At 40.2% G+C, this 21,643-nt stretch overlaps 1 protein-coding gene across 4 annotated transcripts in view; it reads right to left on the bottom strand.

Annotated features, from left to right (window-relative positions):
- Positions 1-21,643, bottom strand: part of LOC133400079 (netrin receptor UNC5C-like) — a 332,980-nt gene that overhangs the window by 42,036 nt on the left and 269,301 nt on the right. For 2 of the 4 annotated variants that reach the window (XM_061672304.1, XM_061672302.1), the window contains 4 exons: positions 20,398-20,562; positions 15,417-15,464; positions 5,214-5,405; positions 1,876-2,093 (listed from right to left, as the gene is read on the bottom strand). In XM_061672304.1, the coding sequence (XP_061528288.1) occupies positions 1,876-2,093; positions 5,214-5,405; positions 15,417-15,464; positions 20,398-20,562 (623 nt within the window). The remainder of the gene's footprint in view (positions 1-1,875; positions 2,094-5,213; positions 5,406-15,416; positions 15,465-20,397; positions 20,563-21,643) is intronic. The other 2 variants (XM_061672305.1, XM_061672303.1) reach the window with 2 other exon arrangements.

The following is a 21,643-nucleotide window of genomic DNA, read 5'->3' as shown; positions in this document are numbered from 1 at the left end:
AAATTATTGGATTTAAGTAATGGGTTTCGTTCATTTGTACTTTTTTACATTAAACCATGGCAAAAAAGCTAGCTTATTTATGTTTTTACTTTTATGTAATTCATTTAATAATATTTATTTCATTTGATCATTTTTATTAACACTTATTATTTCTCAGGCTGTTTTTTTTATTTGATTGTATGTATTTTTATATGTAAATTTAATTAATACTACATTTTTTGTTGCATTATTTATTCATTAAACTATTCATTTTTGTTGTGATCCTATAATGTTTTATGAAAGCAACAGTAAGTAAAAGTTGGTCAATGAAAAGGGACAAAGTGTTCATTCTGAAGTATTCCATGCAAAAATATGATTTTGCAGTGTTTTTTCCCCCTCTTTTCATTGGACCCGTTTCCTTGAGAACTGCTACTAGGAAGCTGAGCCTCGTGCCTTGGAGTGTTGCCACGAGGCTCAGCTGGAAGAAGGAATATCTCAAATCACCATGGGGTAAAAAGTGGTTAAAAAAAAAAGAGAGCGGCTTTGCATTTCACAGCCTAAATGCAAGCACTGACATGTAAAATAAGCAATTAGGATTCAGATTTAGTTCACTCTCAGCTTGGAACAAAAAGTGTTGATGAGTCAAAGCCGATTGGTGACTTTTTGAGCAAGAAAAACATGTTTTTTGATTATTCGTCATTACTTTGGGACATCGTGATAATGTTATCGCATATTTGGAATGCCCTCGGGTTAGGGTTTGTTTCAAATACCGTATTTTCACGACCATAAGGTGCACTTAAAAGTCTTACATTTTCTCCAAAATGGACGGAGCGCCTTATGTGTGCACCGAGTTCCAAAATCTGTAAATGTTGTTGTATGACTTTAATGAGTTTGACTGACTGGGAGCATTTCCTGCTGACACGCTGCTTATATAGAGGAAGGCGGACGTGACTGAGGACATTATGCGGCTGTTAAAGGGGGACGGGTGCGCGTGACAGAGGACAAAAAGGCACGCCCCCAGTAGGTATATATTGCCGGTATGTGCATCGGTTGGGCTAAGGCCCCCGAAAATGGCACCTACAAAGAGACACTCTTACGAAGCACAGTTTAAACTGCAAGCTATCAGTTACGCGGAGGAACATGGGAATCGAGCAGCCGCGAGAGAATTCAAGATCAATTAATCCGTGGTTCGCAAGTGGAGGAAGCAGGAAAACGAGCTTTGCCAAGTCAAGAAGACGAAGCTGAGTTTCCGTGGAAAAAAAAGAAAAAGAAAACGCGGAAACAAGGCGAGGTGGCCGGAGTTGGAAGACCAACTCGAGCAATGGCTTAATGAACTCCAACCGCTGGACATCGGTGTAAACAGAGCGTTCAAAGTGAAGTTGCGAGCGGCGTGGGAGTGATGGATGACAGATGGCGAACACAGATTTACGAAGACGAGGAGGCAGCGCCGGGCGAGTTACGCCACAATTTGTGAATGGCTTGTGGATGCTTGGGCTAACGTGCCTGCTTGCACTGTTGTTCGAGCTTTCGTAAAAGCCGGCATCATTTCTGAGGACCCGCACGGCAACGAGACTGACTCGAATCTGGCGTATTTGATTGAGAACTTGCCCAGCTGTTCATTTCGGATACAGAACATGAGGACTTTGATGGATTTGTGGATGAGGTTTGATCAAAAAATAACGTGAGTACATTGTTAAATACTTCAATAAAGTACAACCGAACTCAGTTTTGCTCCCGCTGCCTTTTTAAAAACATTAGCGTGCATGCATGCTACCGTATGTTTTAAGCTAGCGTATGTTTTACCATGCCTGCGCCCAATAATACGGTGCGCCTTATGTATGTGTTAAATACAGAAATAGACCCCGTAACCTATTGTGTCAAATAGGTTTTTGTTACCTTTGGGGAGAGTTTGGACGTGAAGTCTCCTCCGAGGTCGTCTTGTGGCGTGACGAGGCCAGAGGAGTTGTACACCTTGATCTTCAGGTTGGGGAGGGGCTCTAAGAGTAGAGAGTTGGTCATTGGGATTTTATTGGACACGTGGCGGAGGACATAAGCGGGACCGCCGTACATGGTGGCGGCATTTGTCAAATCGGGAGGGGCTGAAAACAGATCAGCTAGGCGGGAAGGGAAGTAAAGGGGGAGAGAATGGAAATAGGGACAACGGAAATGATATTAACCAATAAAAAAAAGAAAATGTAATAATGAGCATTTGATACAATAAACACAAACATTTGGTGAAAAAGCATGGGTTTCCTGGTCAATTAAAGCAACAATATCATTAGCCAAATAGCATAGTTGCCTGGTTCTTTTTTTTAAATTATTATAATTTTTTTTACATTTTCGGAAAATAAGAAAAAACACAACAAATTCAACAAATAAGAGTTCAGAAGATCATGACTTTATTGGTATGTAACATTGGTGGACAAGCCAGGAAACCTAATTTCATGTTAGCTTTCATGCTAACATTGGAGAATCGCATCTCATCATTTCTAATACAGTTGAACCAGACAGGCAACCTCTCAGGTTGCACTTACTGTTAGCAAGATAGCATTTTTGTTGCAAATCGCCCACTTAACATGGGCCTTAATATTTTTGGACAAGCCAGGATGTCGCTGATTATGTGCTAGCATTAGCGGCAGTGCATTACTGTTTGGAGACAGCATCTTTGTTGTTGCCGTAGCAAGATGCCTACTTTTCATGGTCTTGTTGGACTACCCGGGACAACTCATATCCCGCTAGTGATAATGTCACTATTTTAAGGATGACAGCAGAGCTGTTGCCATGGCGACCCCAGATTGGACCAGCCAGGACACACACTGTATGTTGTGTGCTAACACAGTTAGATAGCAGCTCAACTATTTTTTGCGGGTTTGTTGGACCAGCCTAGATGCTTTTCATGTTACATTAGCATCGGTGCTAACGTCAGAGAACAATCAAACCAAGTTTGTTTGTTTAGCACCTTAGCTTGAGCTATTTTGTCATTTAACAAATGCCTTTTTGTTACTGTTCATTTACATTCATCACAATATAAAAATGCCAAACAGTACCCTAAAAGCCAGAACATATTATTATTTTCTGCTGCTTTAAGTGTTCCATGTTTAAAACTCTCCTGCGCGTGTTTTTATACCGCTCCTTCCTGATTCGTCCCAGCTGACGTACGTAAACATGACACTTGTCCATAGATCGCGAGCTAACTTCCTGGCCTCCCACGAGCACTCATAAATAAATCCACATCTGCAATCTAAAACACAGATACTACATGAAAAAAGACGCACATCAGCAGGAACAGGAACACGCTCATTCTTAATCAGTTTACCATATTTCTGTGCTAGCATTTGGTTGCAGTTCACCGGTAATGTTTACAGGCATTATGTATGATACGGATGTCTTATTTATAAACTGCTCTGTAGATTGTCTTCTAGCGACAACAAGAATGTCCACTGGATAAAAAGTGGCTGACATAGTGCTTAGCATGAAGCAGCTGAGCATTTCATGAGTTACACGTTCTGCAAAGCGACACACACACATATACACACATTTATTTGGAGTGCTCTTGTGGCATCTAAGGGAAAGAGTGCAAAATCTGCAAGTAGGCGTTTTTTTTTTTTTTTTTTTCAGCCAATAGCTGAATAGCTAGATTTGTGAATAGCAAAGTGCGAATAGGCAGATGTTTTGCAGTGACGCGAGGGATGCAGACAATCTCCCGATCGATCACAAATTTCCTGACATTTCTGGTAAGCAATTAATGCGTGCAGCACCGAGCTTCTTAGGGTCGTCTCCATTAGTCGGTTGGAAGGAAATGTCAACGCAGGCAAGAAAGGACGACTGCAATTTAACCTCGTGAAAGATGGAGGCTGTGGGCGGGAGTCAAAGTGCCGCCGGCGGAACAAGCGCGGATGAATTCATTGGGATGCTGACCAACAGGAGGAGGGATTGACCTGAATGTGCAAGAGACACACAGACACTCCTTCTTGGGGGGGCTTTGAATTCAGACCATGCGCTATATGCATTTGAGGAAAGTTCTTTAATGTATAGATTAATTCGGGTGATGAACACAAGTTAGAAAAAAATAGCCCCCGGCACCAGTTTCTCCGATAGACATGGAATTTGGTGGACATGTTTAGCATTACAGGCTACGTGAAAAAGTCTTAAGGATCCGTGCTCAGAATTGAATGGGAAGTCGGGCATTTCGGTGTGAAGCAGCCATGTTTGGGTTATTTTCAGGTCTTGAAAGTGCAAGAAATGACCTTCCGACACATGCATTCCTGACTGACAGAAATGGGTAGAAATGACTGTTTTAAAAGGACCATCAAGAAAACCTCATGTACCCATGCCTGGAATTGGACAGGAAGTGAGCCATTTTTTTTTTTTTAGATCCCAATTTTGGGCTGAATACCAGGGCTCAAAAGTTCGAAAAGATAAATCTTCCCATGCTTGCTTCGCTGATTTTTACGGAACTGGGTGGACATGTTTCTTATAAAAGGATTACAAAAGAAAGCCTCAATGACGGAAAGTGGGCAATTTTGGTTTTAGGCAGCCATTTTAAGGCGTACTCCAGGCCTCGGAAGTTGCAAAAAATTAGTGGGCCTACTCCTACACCTGTTTTTCTGATCGTCAAAAAATTAGCGAGACGTGTCTGTCATGACAGGATGCATGAAAATTTCTCAAGGACCCATGCCTTGTATGAACAGAAAGCCGGCCATTTTGGTGTGAAGCAGTCATTTTGCGGCAAATTCCAGGGCACGAAAGTTCTAAAAAACAATCCTCCCACACTTGTTTTGGTGATCATAACTGGAATTTAGTGGACATGTCCGTCATAACAGGACACACAAAAAAGTCTGAGGGACCCATGCCTAGAATTGAACAAAAAGTGGTGTGTATACCAAGACTCAAAAGTTTGAAAAATTATCTTATCATAGCTGTTTCTCTGATCATCACAAAATTGGCCAACCATGTTTATCATAACAGGATGCAAGAAAAAGTGTCAAGGAGCAATGCTCTAAATTGACCAGGAACTTGGCCATTTTGGTTTAAAGCACCCATTTTACAAAAACCAGGGTCCTATTTTTTAGGAATTTGCCCAAATGAGTCGCAATTGGGAGAAGGTATCCCAGGATCCTTGGTAATACTTGCTTTTCATTGGACAGTGGCGTAGCAACTACACAGCATTGCCTTGTTTTCACAATCGATCGATTGATCACATTGCACAGGATCCGAGTCAAAGCTTCAAGTACCTGATCTGGTCGTCTTGATGTTGACCGACTGAAAGCCTCCGTTGAGCGCCGACGTGTCGATGATGTCCGAGTCGAAGTCGCGGTGTGTTTTGCGGTACACGAATAGCGCCACGATGACCGAGATGACCAGGCACATGATGACGGCGATGACCACGCCCACGTACAGAGCCACGTCGTCGGTGCTCGGAGCCGCTAGAGGGAACAATTACAATGTAAGTACAGCACTTTTCGCAAAATGTCAACAATGTCACGACAACCACTCTTTGGACCCTTCATTAGGAACACCTGCAATCAAGAGCTGATGATCTTATGAACCGTCTCCATGAAAGTCACAATATTAGGAACAATACAAACTTCAACCACAACAACAAACGTACTGTTCCAAAAACAGGCTCTCTCTGTTGTGTTTGCACGAAAACGAAATGATTTACTTTTTTTTTTATATTTAACATGATGTATTACTATGCTGATTTACTTTTTTATTTTAATTTAACAATACATTAGTGTATTTTTTCAATAATGTGATTTGAAATTTTTATTTAATTTGTTTTATTTTATTTTTAAATGTATAGAACAGTCCTTTTAAAAATATTTACAAATTTGTGAATTATACATTTTAATAATTTTAAGTCACTAAAATCAGTCATTTTGTTCTAATTACTTCATTTTTAATTACAGGTATTTTTATTTTATTAAATTATTGGTAAATTTAAAGTTTTTCTATATTATTAAATTAATAATTGTTCCTAATATTTTCTTTTTTATGATGATTTTGATTTTATAGGAAATTATGTATTTATTTAAATGATCGAGTCAGTTATTTTATTGTAATTGTTTCATTTTAAATTACAGGTATCTTTAAAATTAAATTATCGGTACGTGCAAGCTTTTTAAAAACATTATTAAATTAATAGTTTTTCCTAATATTTACTTTTTTAGCACGATTTTCATAATATAAGAAATTATATATTTGTCATTCTAAATTATTCAGTAAGTTATTTTGTTCTAATTGCTGTATTTTTACATATCTTATTCATAATAATAAGATAATATCTAATATAATAGATAATATAATCTTTTATATGTATTTTTTCCAATCATTTCCATTCTAACAATGGGATTTTTTAAAACTTAAAATATGATTTTTTTTCTGAATTCCTTATAATTTTATTACATTTAAAAAAAAAAAAAGAATAAAACATTAGTTTTTTTTTTTGGGGAACAGTCTTTCCAACGTCCATGTCCTCCAAACTCTCCCTGAACAAAGACATCGTCTCATTCCTCCACCTTTCAGACTTAAAGAATGATCTGTGAAACTTTTAAAGAGGCCTCGGGCGTGCGTAACAAGAGCATTTGTCTAGACACAGGCAGCGAGAGACACCTTTCATAAAAGCGTTCAGTCTTAATAAGCTTGGTAATTATTTCACAAGGGTCCTCATATGACATGAGCTTTTTTTTTTTAAAAATGCTCATCCATTCATGTATGTGGCCTTCCACAAAAAAAGTTTCTATGCATAAGAGAGGAAGCGAGGCGGGAATGCGGAGAAGCTAATAAGCGAATGTTGAAAAGAGGAAGGCGGCACGGTGACCGACTGGTTAGAGCGTCAGCCTCACAGTTCTGAGGACCCGGGTTCAATCCCCGGCCCCACCTGTGTGGAGTTTGCATGTTCTCCCCGTGCCTGCGTGGGTTTTCTCCGGGCACTCCGGTTTCCTCCCACATCCCAAAAATATGCATGAATTGGAGACTCTAAATTGCCCGTAGGCATGACTGTGAGTGCGAATGGTTGTTTGTTCCTATGTGCCCTGCGATTGGCTGGCAACCAGTTCAGGGTGTACCCCGCCTCCTGCCCGATGACAGCTGGGATAGGCTCCAGCACCCCCGCGACCCTAGTGAGGAGAAGCGGCTCAGAAAATGGATGGATGGATGAAAAGAGGAAAGGAGACAAAAACAACAATTTTATTGCATGAAGAAAATTTAAAGGTGGGGAATAAATTTTTATTTTAGTGAAAGGCAAACTTAATGGTTGGCGGAGGGTTGCGTTTTTTGTATCTGCCTTGTACAACAAAATGTATTTGGCATACCTTTACAATCTAATTAGCTTTATCAAGCACTTCACCTTACAAAGATGCTCGGTTTTACATTGACACTACTAATTTAAGTTTACTATTGCACTTGTCGTGTGCAGTGGTTTAAACCTACACAGCATCATAACAAAAACTGTATTATATACTGTATGTAAAGCCCCCCTTTTTGAATGTATTTTTTATTTAATTAATATTTAAGTGTTTATTTCCCTATGTTTTTATTTTGTCATTACAGGATTCCATTATTTAATTCGTTTTTCTTAATCATATTTATATAATAACATTATAAATTTTTTATATTTGTTATAACAGGAGGCTTCCGATATGACAATATTTTCCAATATTTGGTCTTTTTCTTAAATTGATCATTTATTTATAACGTGTTTTCTTTCATGAATTAAGAAGTGTTAAAAGTACAAATTTGAAACCCAATTAATTTATTCCGTTATGACAGGATTTGTCCGTTAATACTATTTTTAAAATGTAAAGTACATTTTACAACTAATTATTTGTATTTTCATAAAGGGATTTTATGATTATTGTATAAATCGAATTCGTTCTAGTTTTCAGCACCAACACATTTTATGTATTTAGAATCAAAACACAGAAATGACTTTACAGTCACTTTAAATTGTATTTGATTAAATTAGTTTGCAATTATTATTTTTTCATTTATTACATCTATTTAAAAAAATCTGTCCATTGAAGACTCGAAATTGCTCAAGATGTGAATGTGAGTGTGAATGGTTGTTTGTCTATTTGTGCCCTGCAATTGGCTGGTGACCAGTCCAGGGTGTAACCCGCCTGTCGCTCAGACTTAGCTGGGATAGGCTCCAGCACACCCGCAACCACAGTGAGGTCAAGCGCGATAGAAGATGGATGGATGGTTTTGGTATGGTCTTAATAAATCAGGCATCCTTTTTCACGTGCACCTTGACAGACAGAGATTTCAACAGTGACCACTTGAGGGCACTGTGACCCACCTCAAGCGTCTCAGGGGAGGCTGAACGAGGTAGTGAGTAAGGGCACAGGCTTGTTGCTCACAATAAATCCTGAGAGGGTGAGGAACCTTTAAAAACTACTTCCACAATGTATTAAAATTGGTGTGATGGGTAACCATAGAGTCTCAATATTTCAGCGTATTGCAATGGAGTGTTGCTGTCATCAAAGTCCTTCAAGAATGAAATACAATAAATCCCTGCTATACCACAGTTCATAGTTCATGCCCCCCCAACATTGTGGATTCTTTAGCTATCTGAATTTACTTTTTTACATAGGTTTTTACTGTATACAGGCAAGTTCAAAAGTGCCTATTAAGGGGCAACTTTGTAACTGTAATCTCGATGCATCTATTTGATTATTCTATATTTATCTGATTCACTTTCCATTTGAAGGTCTACAACACGAGAAAGGTGTCTTTTAAGTTTATTTATATATTTTAAAAACAAATATTTTACAGCTTGACAACCTGGCATAATAGAATGCCTCCTGCCAACGAGACACAGGAGAGGGGGAAAAAGCAACTGGAGGTGGGTGAATACTTTCGACCCGCATGGATGAATAATGTGTTTGGACGTGACGTGCGTGTGCATGTGCATGTGCAATTTGAGGTTGTGCGCTGTGAAGGCAGCATGACAGGCTGTGATAGAATGAGGAAGAATTTAAACCTGACTAAGGATACAAAGGTAACATATGCTACTCTCGTCTAATTTACTGAGGTGTATAATAGCCATGCTGAAAGTGCAAAAAAAAAAATGTTGAATTACGAAAAAAGGCCATAATATTTGGGGATTACAGTGGCAAGTCATGTTTTCAATAATATTGAATAATATTGTAATATTATGAGAAAATGTCACGTTTTAAGAATAAAAAAGGAAAAAAGTGAGGTTGGGAGGAAAAAGTCAGAGTATCTTGAAAACAAAGTTGGACAATAATAGAAGAAAAATGTCGTAGCATTGAGGGCAAAAAAAAAAAAAGTTTTAATGTTACAAGGATGAAGTCATAATATTGTGAGAAAATAGCCACGTTTTGATATCATCATCAGAATAAAGTCCGACAAAAGAATGAGAAAAAAAAAAGTACTCAAATAAATTAAAACAAGTTGTAATATTACCAGGTAAAAAAGGTCATAACATTAGGATAATAAAGTCGGTGGGTGTATAATGAGAATAAAGTTGGAAAATTATTGGAGAAAAATGTTATGTTAAAGAAATTTTTTTGAATGTTTCAAGAAAAATCTTGGAGTATCATGAGAATGATATGAGAGGGGAGTTATAATATTAAAGGAACATATTTGTGATGTTACATAAAAAAAGGTGAGAGGATGAAAAACAGTCATAATAACGTTGGAGTATCATGAGAATAAAGTTGGAGAATAATACGAGAAAAAGTCATAATATGGAAGGAAATGGTAGCCATGTTATGCAATTACATTTTAATTTCAAAAGGAAAAAAGTGATAAAGTTATGAGCTAAATTTCGGAGGAAAAGAAATTCCATCCATCCATCCATTTTCTGAGCCGCTTCTCCTCACTGGGGTCGCGGGGAAAATAAAATTCAATTAAATAAAAGCAAAATTATAGGAGAAAAAAATGTTCACTTTTAAAAGAAAAAAGTTACAATGTTGTGAGGCAAAATGATGTATTATTATATGATTATTATGAGAATATAGTTAGAGAATACAGACAAAAAACAATAATAGTCATACATTTGAGTGACAAATGTTAAATAAATAAATATATATATATTTAAACTTATGTTACATGAACATAAATTCTAAATATTCTGAAAACAAGTTATGTTTTGAGAATACATTTGGAGTATGAATGAAGTGGGAAAAAAATACAATAAACAAGTAATCATATTGAAGGGCAAAAGCTTTAAGCAAGAAATTTTTTTGTATTTTGCAAAAAAATGTTGGCGTATCATGAGAATAATGTTGGACAATAATATCAGAAAAAAAGTCATAATATTAACGGAAAATGGTGGTAATGTTACGCAAAAAAGTTTAAATTTTACGAGGAAAAAAAAAAAATCAAAGTCTGAAAATTATAGGAGAAGAAATGTGTAACCTGTAGGAAAAACGTCGTAATGTTGCAAAAAAAAAAATCTGAGTACCATTAGAATAAAGTTGGACAATAGTAAAAGAATTTCATTTTTGTAATATTAAGGGAAAATTGGTGCAATGTTACGCACAACAAGTTGTAATTTTAGGAAGTTCCCATTGTAATGTTGCAGTATCATGAAGCTTAAGTCAGAAAATTATAGATGAAAAAAACTTGTAATGTTGAAGGGAAAGAGTCACAATGTTATGAGAAAAGAATCAAGAGTATCGTGCGAAGGTTTAAAGCATGTGGGTTGGGAAAAACTATTTAAAAAATCCGCTGCGATAAACGGGGATTCACTGTTTAAAAAATGTTTTCATATTCAGACAAATTGATTTAGTCCCTAAAACTGGATTAGTATCATTTTTGTCTTCTCGTTGTTTCCTCATACATCTTATTTTTGATTCAAAACTTCAAAGTAGTGTCAGTGAATAAAAACGAACCAAAACTAAAAATTCCAAAGGTCTACAAATTGAGTTGTCTTGACCAGCGTGGACACACACAATCAACATCTCACAAGTTATTTTGACCCCGCTTTGCGTGTGCGTTTTTGTCACACTATAAAATGTGTAAAGCTGCTCGCACATTTCTATATCTGAGTGGACGCAGTGTAAAAGGAGCCAATGAAACACTTGAAGCGAGAGTCGTATTCCTACATCTTTGATGCTCTGCTCAGTCTAATCTGACAGCGCTCGATGCAAAGGGGATGGATGTTTTACTCTCAAATGCCAGGTCGCGCATACACACAGAAACACACACAAAAGTGAGTCAGTAAGATGGGTGGTTGGTAGGTGGGCTACTGCTTGGTTGGGTCGGTTGGTAGGCCAGTGTTTGTGACATTTTTTATCGTCATCAGACGACATGGTGGGTAGTTATCCAGGTAGGTGGGTAGGTAGGTAGGTACTGGACAGACAATGGCTACGGCAGTCGGAAGGGCTGGTCGGAAGGTAACCGATTAGTGAGGCAGAAGTAGTTACAGTTAAAAGACGGATATGGAGGAATTGGTTGCAGTGGCGGTTTCCGATACGGGCGATATGGGCAGCCGCCAAGGGCAGCATTCTGTGGGAGGTGGCACTCACTCGCGCCTTCAGTCCTGTCTTTAACCCGATAGAACATGTTAGGGTTGATTTTTAAGTGGCCAGTGAGCCAGGCCTTCTCGTCCAACATCAGTGTGTGACCTCACAAATATGCTCCTGGAAGAATGGGCAAATATTCCCCATAAACTCACTCCTAAAACCTTGTTGAAAGCCTTCCCACAAGCAGTGAAGCTGTTACAGGTACAAAGGGTAGACCAGCATCATATTAAATCATATGGATGTAGCGCCGAATGGTATTTACTGACATTGGTTTTCTGAAGTGTTCCTGAGCCCATGTGGTGATATCCTTTACACATTCATGTCGATTTTTGATGCAGTGCCGCCTGAGGGATCGAAGGCCACGGGCATTCAATGTTAGTTTTCGGCCTTGCCGCTTGCATGCAGGGATTTCTCCAGATTCGCTGAACCTTATGATAATATTATGGACCGTAGATGATGAAATCCCTAAATTTCTTGCAATTGTACGTTGAGGAACATTGTCCTTAAATTGTTGGAATATTTTCTCACGCACTTGTTCACAATGAGGTGAACCTCGTCCCATCTTTGCTTGTGAATGACTGAGTAATTCAGGGAAGTCTTTTTTTTGCCATCTGTCCCAGCTTTTTGGAACGTGTTGCAGCCATAAAATTCTAAGTTAATGATTATTTGCTTTAGATAAGAAAGAAGGTAGGAAGGACAGAAGGAAGTTTATCAGTTTGAACATTACATATCTTGTCTTTGTAGTGTATTCAATTAAATATAGGTTGAACATGATTTGCAAATCATTGTATTTTGTTTTTATTTATGTTTAACACAACGTCCCAACTTTATTGGAATTGGGGTTGTAGAATGGCATATCACTTAAAACTAGAAAGGGGAATTCCTGAAGAAATTGCGTGTGAATGCTGAAATGCTGGTAGAAATCATGTGGAATGTTATTGAATCTTATTGAATGATCTAGAATGATGTTGAATAATGTGGAATGAGTTGAACATGTAGAAAGAAGTAAGAACGGTGCAAATGCGTTGAGAAATAAGGAAGTTACGGCAAAATTCGGAATTTCGGGCTTTTATTTTGAAATTTTCGGGAAATTTGGGGAAGGGGAGTTGTTCACTGGTTGGTTTGAATGAGCTGAACACATAGAAGTAGGAACGGTGCAAATCCGTTGAAAAATAAGGAAGTAATAGCTAAATTTGCCTTCAGCATTCACACAATCATAGGTGAATCAAAGCAGGTGAGCGAATACTTTTGGCACTATAGTGTATGTAGGCATGCAGGTAGGTCGGTAGGTAGGTCAGTCGGTCGGTAGCAAGGTCGGTATATAGCAAAGCAGTTTGGTCGGTAGGTTGATAGCAAGGAAGGTTGGTAGGTGAAGAAACGACGGGAATTCAGTAGGTAGTAGGGCTGTTCACAAATCGGTGGTGATTCGAATTGGCATTCGTCCTCGAACACAAACAAACATCCAATCAGTATAATCCTTACTTTATTCTGACAAGAGCTGCAATACTGCCACGCTACATGTACTTTCAAAAAGGCAAAAGATTACATGTTATTTAGCCTTTATTTATGGCCAACGCCATTTGGATTTAGCATAGTTTCTGAGCATGAGTGCACTTATAGCTATAGCCCTTCAACGACATCTTCGCGGTTGGAGGCGTCCCATGGCTTAGCCCAAAAACCTGCACGGATATTCTTGGCAGCGGCACAACCGGAGTGGAAAAGGAGCCAACGCCGAGGTGGAAGGCGACCATGACAGAATGCATGGGAGGAAGTTAATCCAACACAGCGTGAAAGATGACGAGAGCTGGCTAGGTAGCAAGCTGGCTAGCTAGGAAGGAGGCAGCTGGTCCGAGGCAGACAAGGATTTACGGCACCGACAGGCACAAAACCAACCTACTTTTGGCCAAGGTACGGTGAGGTATTTTAAACTAATGACTTTACTTTTTTCAGATCTTTCATTTTTTGGACTATGACGTCTTTACTTCGGAATAGCACAAGGAGTAACCATTTGATTCTGATTTGGAAATCAGTTGTTACTGTCATTAATGATAATGAATGAGATTTAGTGGGCACTAGTAGGTAGGGAGGGAGACAGGAAAGAAGGTAGGTTGGTAGATACTGTAGATATGTTTATTTTATTTTTATTATTATTATTATTTATTATTATTTTATTTATATGTAGGTAGGAATGAAAGTAGGTCAGTAGGTTGAGAGCAAAGAAAATAAGTAGGTAGGAAGGTAGTAAAGAAGGCAGGTAGGTAAGTAGGTAGGTAGGTAGGGATGGTGGGAGGAAAGAAAGTAAGTAGGTAGGTTGTAAAGAAGCTCGGTAAATAGATAGGTAGGTAGTTAGATAAGAAAGAAGGAAGTTAGGCAGGTAGCAAAGAAAATAAGTAGTTAGTAGGTAGTAAAGAAGGTGGGTAACTCGGTAGGTAGGTCGGTCGGTCGGTAAGTAGGAAGTGGAAGCTGATTCACAGGTAGTGGTTGATAGAGTAGGGAGGAACAGGCGTTGAATATCCTGAATAATAGATGGGTAAGAAGATAGCTAGGAATGAAAAGTGTGACTAATACGTACTTCCAGTCAAGTTACAGTCGCAAAGCGGGCAACATTGAGTGGCTGCTCGCTTCGTCACAATGCACTAGCTCTGCCCCTGCCAAAACTGAGCGATTTCAACCAGCATATAGACCATATATGTCAAACTCAGGCCCGGCGGCCAAATTTGGCTCACGATGTAATTATATTTGGCCCGCAAGACCATATCAAATGTGTATTAGAGCTGGCCCGCCAGTATATAGCACATGCGCCACTAATATTACAAATCCCAGAATGCTTTGCTAGTGTGTCGGGTCATCAGTCTAGCCCGGCGAGCGCCCTTTCCCTTTCTGTTGCAGTCGTTAGTAACTATGCTACCAGTCTCCTTGAGCAAATTTACACTTCCCTTTCCCAAAAATGGCCAAACGAAAGATGGAAAACGGTTAACTTCCAAGACAGGTGGGAGGCAGATTGTCTGTTCACTAAAGTAAAAGACAGACCTTTTTGTCTGTAACAAAGAATATAACAGAATTGAATTCATGTTTTTTTTTTAATGCCCTTTATCAACTCCAAGGCGTGGACTGTTAATAGTTTGAAGTTTGGATTTTTATTGAAGGACATTCTTATTTTTTTGGGTTGTTTTGTTGTTGGCCTTTGAAAAAAGATTTACATCAAAAAGAAAGGTAGTTGGATATAGTTAAATAGAAGATGGAGAGAGAAGAATTCATCTTATCATTTTAAATACAAAACAACAAACCAATACCACTGATGTCTTTTAGCGCAAATTGGATTTCTCGTGTTTATAATTTTAAAGTTTGTTTATTCCAGATTCAGTGTTAAAGCAAAATGTAAGTTTGTTGTCATATGATAAACATTAATGCTACATTTCTGGAGAGAAGGGAAACATGCACATCGCAGTGATTTTTCATTAAAATGTTGTTTGGCCCGCGACGTTGTCCCAATTTTTTATTTTGACCCATTGTGAATTTGAGTTTGACACCCCTGTTATAGACAAAGTGGATGTAAAGTGTTCTCTAATTTTTTTTGTCCTTTGTGTAGTTTGATGAATGTCAGAGCGCTTTTATTAAGACACCTGGGAACTGTTTTGAAATGTGGAAAAAATGCATAATGTTTCCTTTCACAATTGTTTCACTTTCTTTGAACAACATATTTACCAATACATCACTTCTTCTTTAGATTAAATCAACTACAAGCCCTTGTTTCACATTTCTCTCGTTTGTAACAGTGGAAAATTATTGATGTGCCTTTGAAGCCAGCATGGGAGCACATTTGACTTCCTGAAACAAACAAATACACTGATATCATGATAAGAGAAGAACATAAACAGACATGGACACACGCACACACACAAAGAAAGAAAAAGGAGAGAAATGAAGGGTAAAACTTACATGTGAATCCCACATCACTCTTTTCTTTGGACGTCTCAAACAATGAACCTTTGGGGCGGAAAAGAAAGGAATGAAGGATGGATGGATGGATGAAGTAAATGACAAAAAACTGACGAAAACACAACACACTGACTCAGCACTATCAGTATTGTTGATTTCTGATGAATGTGTTACTCTGTTTGCACACAGTTTGTTCCTAATCGTCAGCGCATCAGCCAAATGCCAAACCGATTAGAGGTCAGGACCACGCTAAAATGCTAACGTAGCACAACGGGAACACGCGGCTTGTCCCATTACAAAAACAAGATGGTGTGAAATAGAAAGCGTTTGATTAAGTGAGGAAGCCAAGTGAGTGGATAACAGAGAACAATCGCACATTGGTTGAATGCTGAATGCCATAAAAGGTGATAAGTTTTACACATTTGTCATATGAATACATTCACGGGTATCCTGATGTGTAAGTGGCAGGTCTTTAATAAATGAAAGATTTGTATACAATACTCCACCGACCGAAACCAGGTGCGAATACCATAAATCTATTATGAACTGAAAATGTATATATACATATGTATACACAACCCCAATTCCAATGAAGTTGGGACGTTGTGTTAAAAATAAATAAAAACGGAATACAATGATTTGCAAATCGTGTTCGACCTATATTTAATTGAATACACTACAAAGACAAAATATTTAATGTTCAAACTGATAAACTTTCAGCATTAATGGTGCCTTCGCTGACGTGTAAGCTACCCATGCCATTGGCACTAACACAGCCCCATACCATCACAGATGCTGGCTTTAGAACTTTGTGTCCACAACAGTCCGGATGGTTCTTTTCCTCTTTGGCCCAGAGGACACGACGTCCACAATTTCCAAAAACAATTTGAAATGTGGACTTGTCGGACCACAGAACACGTTTCCACTTTGCATCTATCTTAGATGAGCTCGGGCCCAGAGAAGCCGGCGGGGTTTCCACGTCAGAGTGTACCCCGCCTCCCGCCCGAAGATAGCTGGGATAGGCTCCAGCAGCCCACGACCCTAGTGAGGATAAGCGGTACAGAAAATGGATGGATGGAATAGAGGCAGCAGAGCAACTATTGGAGGAAATATGGTAAAGTATACCACATTAGTGAAAAATAAATTGTAAAAGAAATGAAACTTACATACATGTATTTTTTTCTTCTGAGAGGGCAAAGAGAGGCATTTATTTGAAGTATGCCAATTATTAAAGGACTGATGTTTTAGGTATACACAGCAATTCAATACTTTTAATGGATAGTAAAGGGGTGTTTTGTATGCTTTTACATGGTGTCCTATTCCAAAGCATTTTTACACATAGCATGACATAAACAGTTAATCGTGAGGCTTTAAGCTGCTTGACAACACAACTTATTGGTTCTTATTTTCCATTCCTTATGTGTGCTACATGTGTGCTGTAACTGCGGATACTGTGCAATCACGATGTGTAGTTTTAGTTGTTTTCCAACATTTTATGTCATCCAGAGAAGCTGATACGACTTTGAAAAATGTGGAAAACACTGATGATGACAAGGGGATGGCTGATCATTCCTTGCTAATGAAGGGATGTTGTCGCTCAGCACCCGAGAACCTGTGGCGTCGTTACACGTACAAACGTGAGAACATGTGCGTGCTCTAAAAATACGTTCCGCTGTTTTCTCTCCTGTGCTCTCGTCAAATGTCTCCCAATTACTCTCGCTGCAATGAGTAAGCAAGGTACTCCTCCTCATACTGCAAGTCAACAAATATAATTGCCTGTACCTTCGAGAAGCCGCTGAAATATTCGCTTCACCCTTTCAAGCTTTTTTTGAAATTCACCACAGAAGATGGTGGGAATGAGCCAAATGGCAGTTGAATTGGTGTCTGATGCACTGTATTATTATTATTTATGTGACGTTATGTTTTTCGTAAAAAAGGAGACTTTGACTTGACCGAGCGAGGCGACCGGTGGGTGATGTTCAGAAAGTAAATGTGAATGAATCGACGCCATGAAAGCAAGAAGCCTCCCGAGGGTAAGAGCGACACGAGGCAGGCAAAATGAGAGAAGATAGTGATGCCTGAGGAAGAGAAAGAAGAGGAGGAGTAGGAAGGGAAGGAGGAGCGTCAAACAAAAAAGCAACAATGCTGCATGCTTTATGCTGTATGGCAACATTAAAACATGCATTCATACAAAATGTGATTATATAGAAGGGGGATGATAGTGAAACATACAGTATATTTTAACTGTAACTATGGCAACATTAAAACTTACTGCGAAAACAATAGACTGCATGTTCAGTTTTGTTAATATTCTAACATATACTTTGCACTTCACTGGTCTACCATGGGAATTTAGTAGGAAATCGTACGAGAAAAAAAAGGTCGGAAATGGTACACAAATATCCATCCCTCCATTTTCAACACCGCTTATCCTGGTTAGGGTCACGGGGTGCTTGAGCCTATCCCAGCTGGCTTCGGGCGAAAGGCGGACTACACCCCGAACTGGTCGCCAGTCAGTCGCAAGGCACATATAGACACGGACAACTATTCGCACTCACATTCACACCGTCACTGAGTGGGAACTGAACCCACGCTGCCCGCACCAAAGTCAGGCGAGTGTACCACTACACCATCAGTGACTGGTACACAAATATGATAGTTTTAAAAACAATAATTTAGCTGGAACTGGTAAAACTGGTGAAACTGGTGAAACTGGTAAAACGTATCGTGGCGGAGGGGTTTGTGCGTCCTAATAATCCTAGGAGTTAAGTTGTCTGGGACTTTACGTCCTGGTAGGGTCACCCATGGCAAACAGGTCCTCCGTAAGGGACCACACAAAGCGGCTCAAATGACCCCTTATGATGAAGAAAATAAATGGGCCTAGGTTTCCCTTGCCTGGACGCGGGTCACCGGGGTCCTCTGTAGTCAGGCCTGGAGGTGGGGCTCGAAGGCGAGCGCCTGGTGGCTGGGCCTACACCCATGGGGCCCGGCCGGGCACAGTCCGAAGAGGCAACATGGCTCCCCCTTCCCATGAGCTCACCACCTGTGGGAGGGGCCAAGGGTAGTGAGCTGGGTGGCGGCCGAAGGCGGGGTTCTTGGCGGTCGGATCCCCTCCTACAGAAGCTGGCTCTCGGGAGGTGGAATGTCACATCTCTGGCAGGGAAAGAGCCTAAGGTGGTGTGCGAGGTTGAGAAGTTCTGACTAGACACACAGCTGGGGCTCCGGTACCAGTCCTCTTGAGAGGGGTTGGACTCTTTTCCTTTCTGGAGTTGCCCACCGTGAGAGGCGCCTTCGTAGGTATGGGCATACTTATTCCCCCCCGAGTTGGTGCCTGTACGTTGGGATTTACCCCGGTGGACGAGAGGCTAGCCTCCTTCCGCCTTCGGGTGGGGGTTGGGTCATGACTGTTGTTTGTACCTATGCACCAAACAGCAGTTCAAAGTACCCACCCTTTTTGGAGTCCTTGGAGGGGGTGCTGAAGAGCGCTCCCCCTGGGGACTCCCTCGTTCTGCTGGGGGACTTCAACGCTCACGTGGCCAATGACCGTGAGACCTGGAGAGGTGTGATCGGGAGGAATGGCCCCCCCAGACCAGAACCCGAGTGGTGTTCTGTTATTAGACTTCTGTTATGGATTGTCCATAACGAGCACCACGTTCAGACAAGGTTGTCCACATGTGCACTTGGCACCAGGACATCCTATGCCACAGGTCGATGATCGACTATGTGGTCGTGTCATCGAACATTGATCTGTGGGTCAAAAGAACAAGATTGCGGTTCCAAGCGGCCGAAATGAGTTTCCTTCACAGGGTGTCCAGGCTCTCCCTTCGACAGGGTGAGGTAGGGTAAGAAGCTCGGTCATCCAGGAGGGGCTCAGAGTCGAGCCGTTGCTCCTCCGCATCGAGAGGAGCCAGATGAGTTGGCTCGGGCATCTGGTCAGGACGCCTCCCGGACGCCTCCCTGGTGAAGTCTTACGAGTACGTCCCACCGGAAGGAGGCCCGGGCATGATCTAGGACACAGTAGAGAGACTAAATCTCTCGGCTGTCCTGGGAACGCCTCGGGATCCCCCCGGAAGAGCTGGATGAAGTGGCTGGAGAGAGGGAAGTCTGGGCTTCCCTGCTTAAACTGCTGCCCCTGCGACCAGACTTCGGATAAGCAGAGGAAAATGGATGGATGGATGGTAAAAATATATATAAATAACAATTTAGGAGGAAATGATACAAAAATAAAAGAACCGGACCATCACCAACAGCAAGACACCAATACCCCAAACTGCTCACCGTGTGGTTATGTTGCCCCCTGCTTGCAGTGTGTTCCACTAACAAGTGTGCGTGTGTGTTCACTGTGATGGGTAAAATGCAGAGAACAAATTTCGTGTGCATGCATGCATGTTCATGACAATAAAGATGATTCTCTTCTCTCTCTTCTTGTAGCTTGTACCTTAAGGGTGTCTGTAAACTTTGAGTGCGCTCAATTTATTCGTGTTTCATTGTTCTCCTCGCATTCAAAAACAGCTGAAGGGTGCATTGGCAACTGTGGCTCTCCTTTCCCACATGTAAGGTCATCACAGTAAGTATGATATAGATTTATAAAAAAAATTTTTTTAAAAAGCTGGTGCGTGAAAGATGACCCACCACATAGTGAGGGCATACTGTTGTTGAATAAAGCTAAGGGTGCTTTGCCGTGGAAAAGGGGCACGCATGAGTGTTAGAACCCCATTTTGAAGGCCCAGTTGCCAAAATGTGGAAGGAGAAGGCGCAACACAAACAGAAACTCGCTGGCAGGCTGAAGAAAGATGCAAGATAACATAACATAAATGCTAATCCCGAGCATACATCATGTTTAAAGATTCTGTTTCTCAGCTAAAATAATTAGTTTTGGATTCTTCAACATGGACACCAATTCCTCCACAGCCACCACAAGGCATATCTTTAAAACATCACTGTGTTGCATGTTGATGAGGGAGGCAAAGGATCAACTCACTTTGCATACAGAGTCCGTCGGTGCAGTTCTGAGAGTGAAGCACCAGACCCTCGCAGTCCTTCCCGCCGTTTTTAGGTGCCGGGTTGTTGCACTCGCGCCTCCTCCATTGGGTACACTCCGTCCCACAGGCTGACCACTTACTCCATTCGGTCCACTCACCGTCCACTAGACGAACACAATAAGTGCTTAGTGGGAGAATTAACAGAAACCCAAGAATTTTGAAGGAAATTATATTTTAGTTGGAAATGTCACAAAACATACAAATTAGGTAGGCAAGGAAACAGAAACTAGGCAGAATAAAACAGTAGAATTGAATAAGAAATGGTATGAACACTTAAAATATGTCATAGGAAATAGTACAGAGAAAATAAATAAGCAAGAAAGTGTCACGCAACACGACTTTAGTACGAAATAATGAGGGAAAAAAAAGAGTTGCGTTGCTAATGGTACAAATATACAATATGCCACAAGATGGCGCCATCTTGAAGGGACTCTTTAATGCTGTGAACATTGGCACTTATTCCATAGTTCTGGGTTTACATATGATGTCTACAGAAAAAACATCCCCCCAAATAGACTCAGTAGTAATTTTAAGCATGTTTTCTGATGAAATATTTGATTTTTAGACAGATTTTTTATCACGTCAGCTTGTCACGGCCTGACACATCAGATGCAGGAGGTGATGATATTTCCTCATTGAACTACTGTGTCTTCTGCGGCGTAATTTTTTGCCTATATTATAAGTCTGGATGAGTGAAAATAGTGATTGTGAAACATTTTACTGGGCTTGTTTTTTTGAAACATTTATTATTGAAATGCCTCTTTGAACAAAGAAGACAGCCCCATCATCCCACATGAGGTAAATATTTGCTGATTAATTTATTAATTGATTAATTTTGTTAAAGTTACGTGAGTTTAAAGAGTGGTTTTTTTTTACATGATCATGTTGACTTTGGAGGGATCATGTTGACTTTGGAGGGTTCCAATACACTCTACAAGAATATATACCGATACACCAAAAGCGAGATTTATTAGTTCGGAAGATGGCGGTCAGGGTCGGTTCATCCCTTGGAGCATTCCTGAACTTTTCTGTTGTCCTCTGCAACTTCACTGTCTGACCTTGGCATGACGCCAGTCTCTTCTAAAAGACACAGGTCACACCTACCTCAGTTCAGGTTTATCACGCCATAAAAATAAAGAGGAAATAGACTTACTGCTGCGCCCATGACGCTATCTGGCTAGCATA

Source organism: Phycodurus eques, chromosome 3 (genome assembly GCF_024500275.1).
Source record: "Phycodurus eques isolate BA_2022a chromosome 3, UOR_Pequ_1.1, whole genome shotgun sequence".
NCBI classification, from domain to species: domain Eukaryota; kingdom Metazoa; phylum Chordata; class Actinopteri; order Syngnathiformes; family Syngnathidae; genus Phycodurus; species Phycodurus eques.
This window is presented reverse-complemented; position numbering and strand designations above follow the sequence as displayed.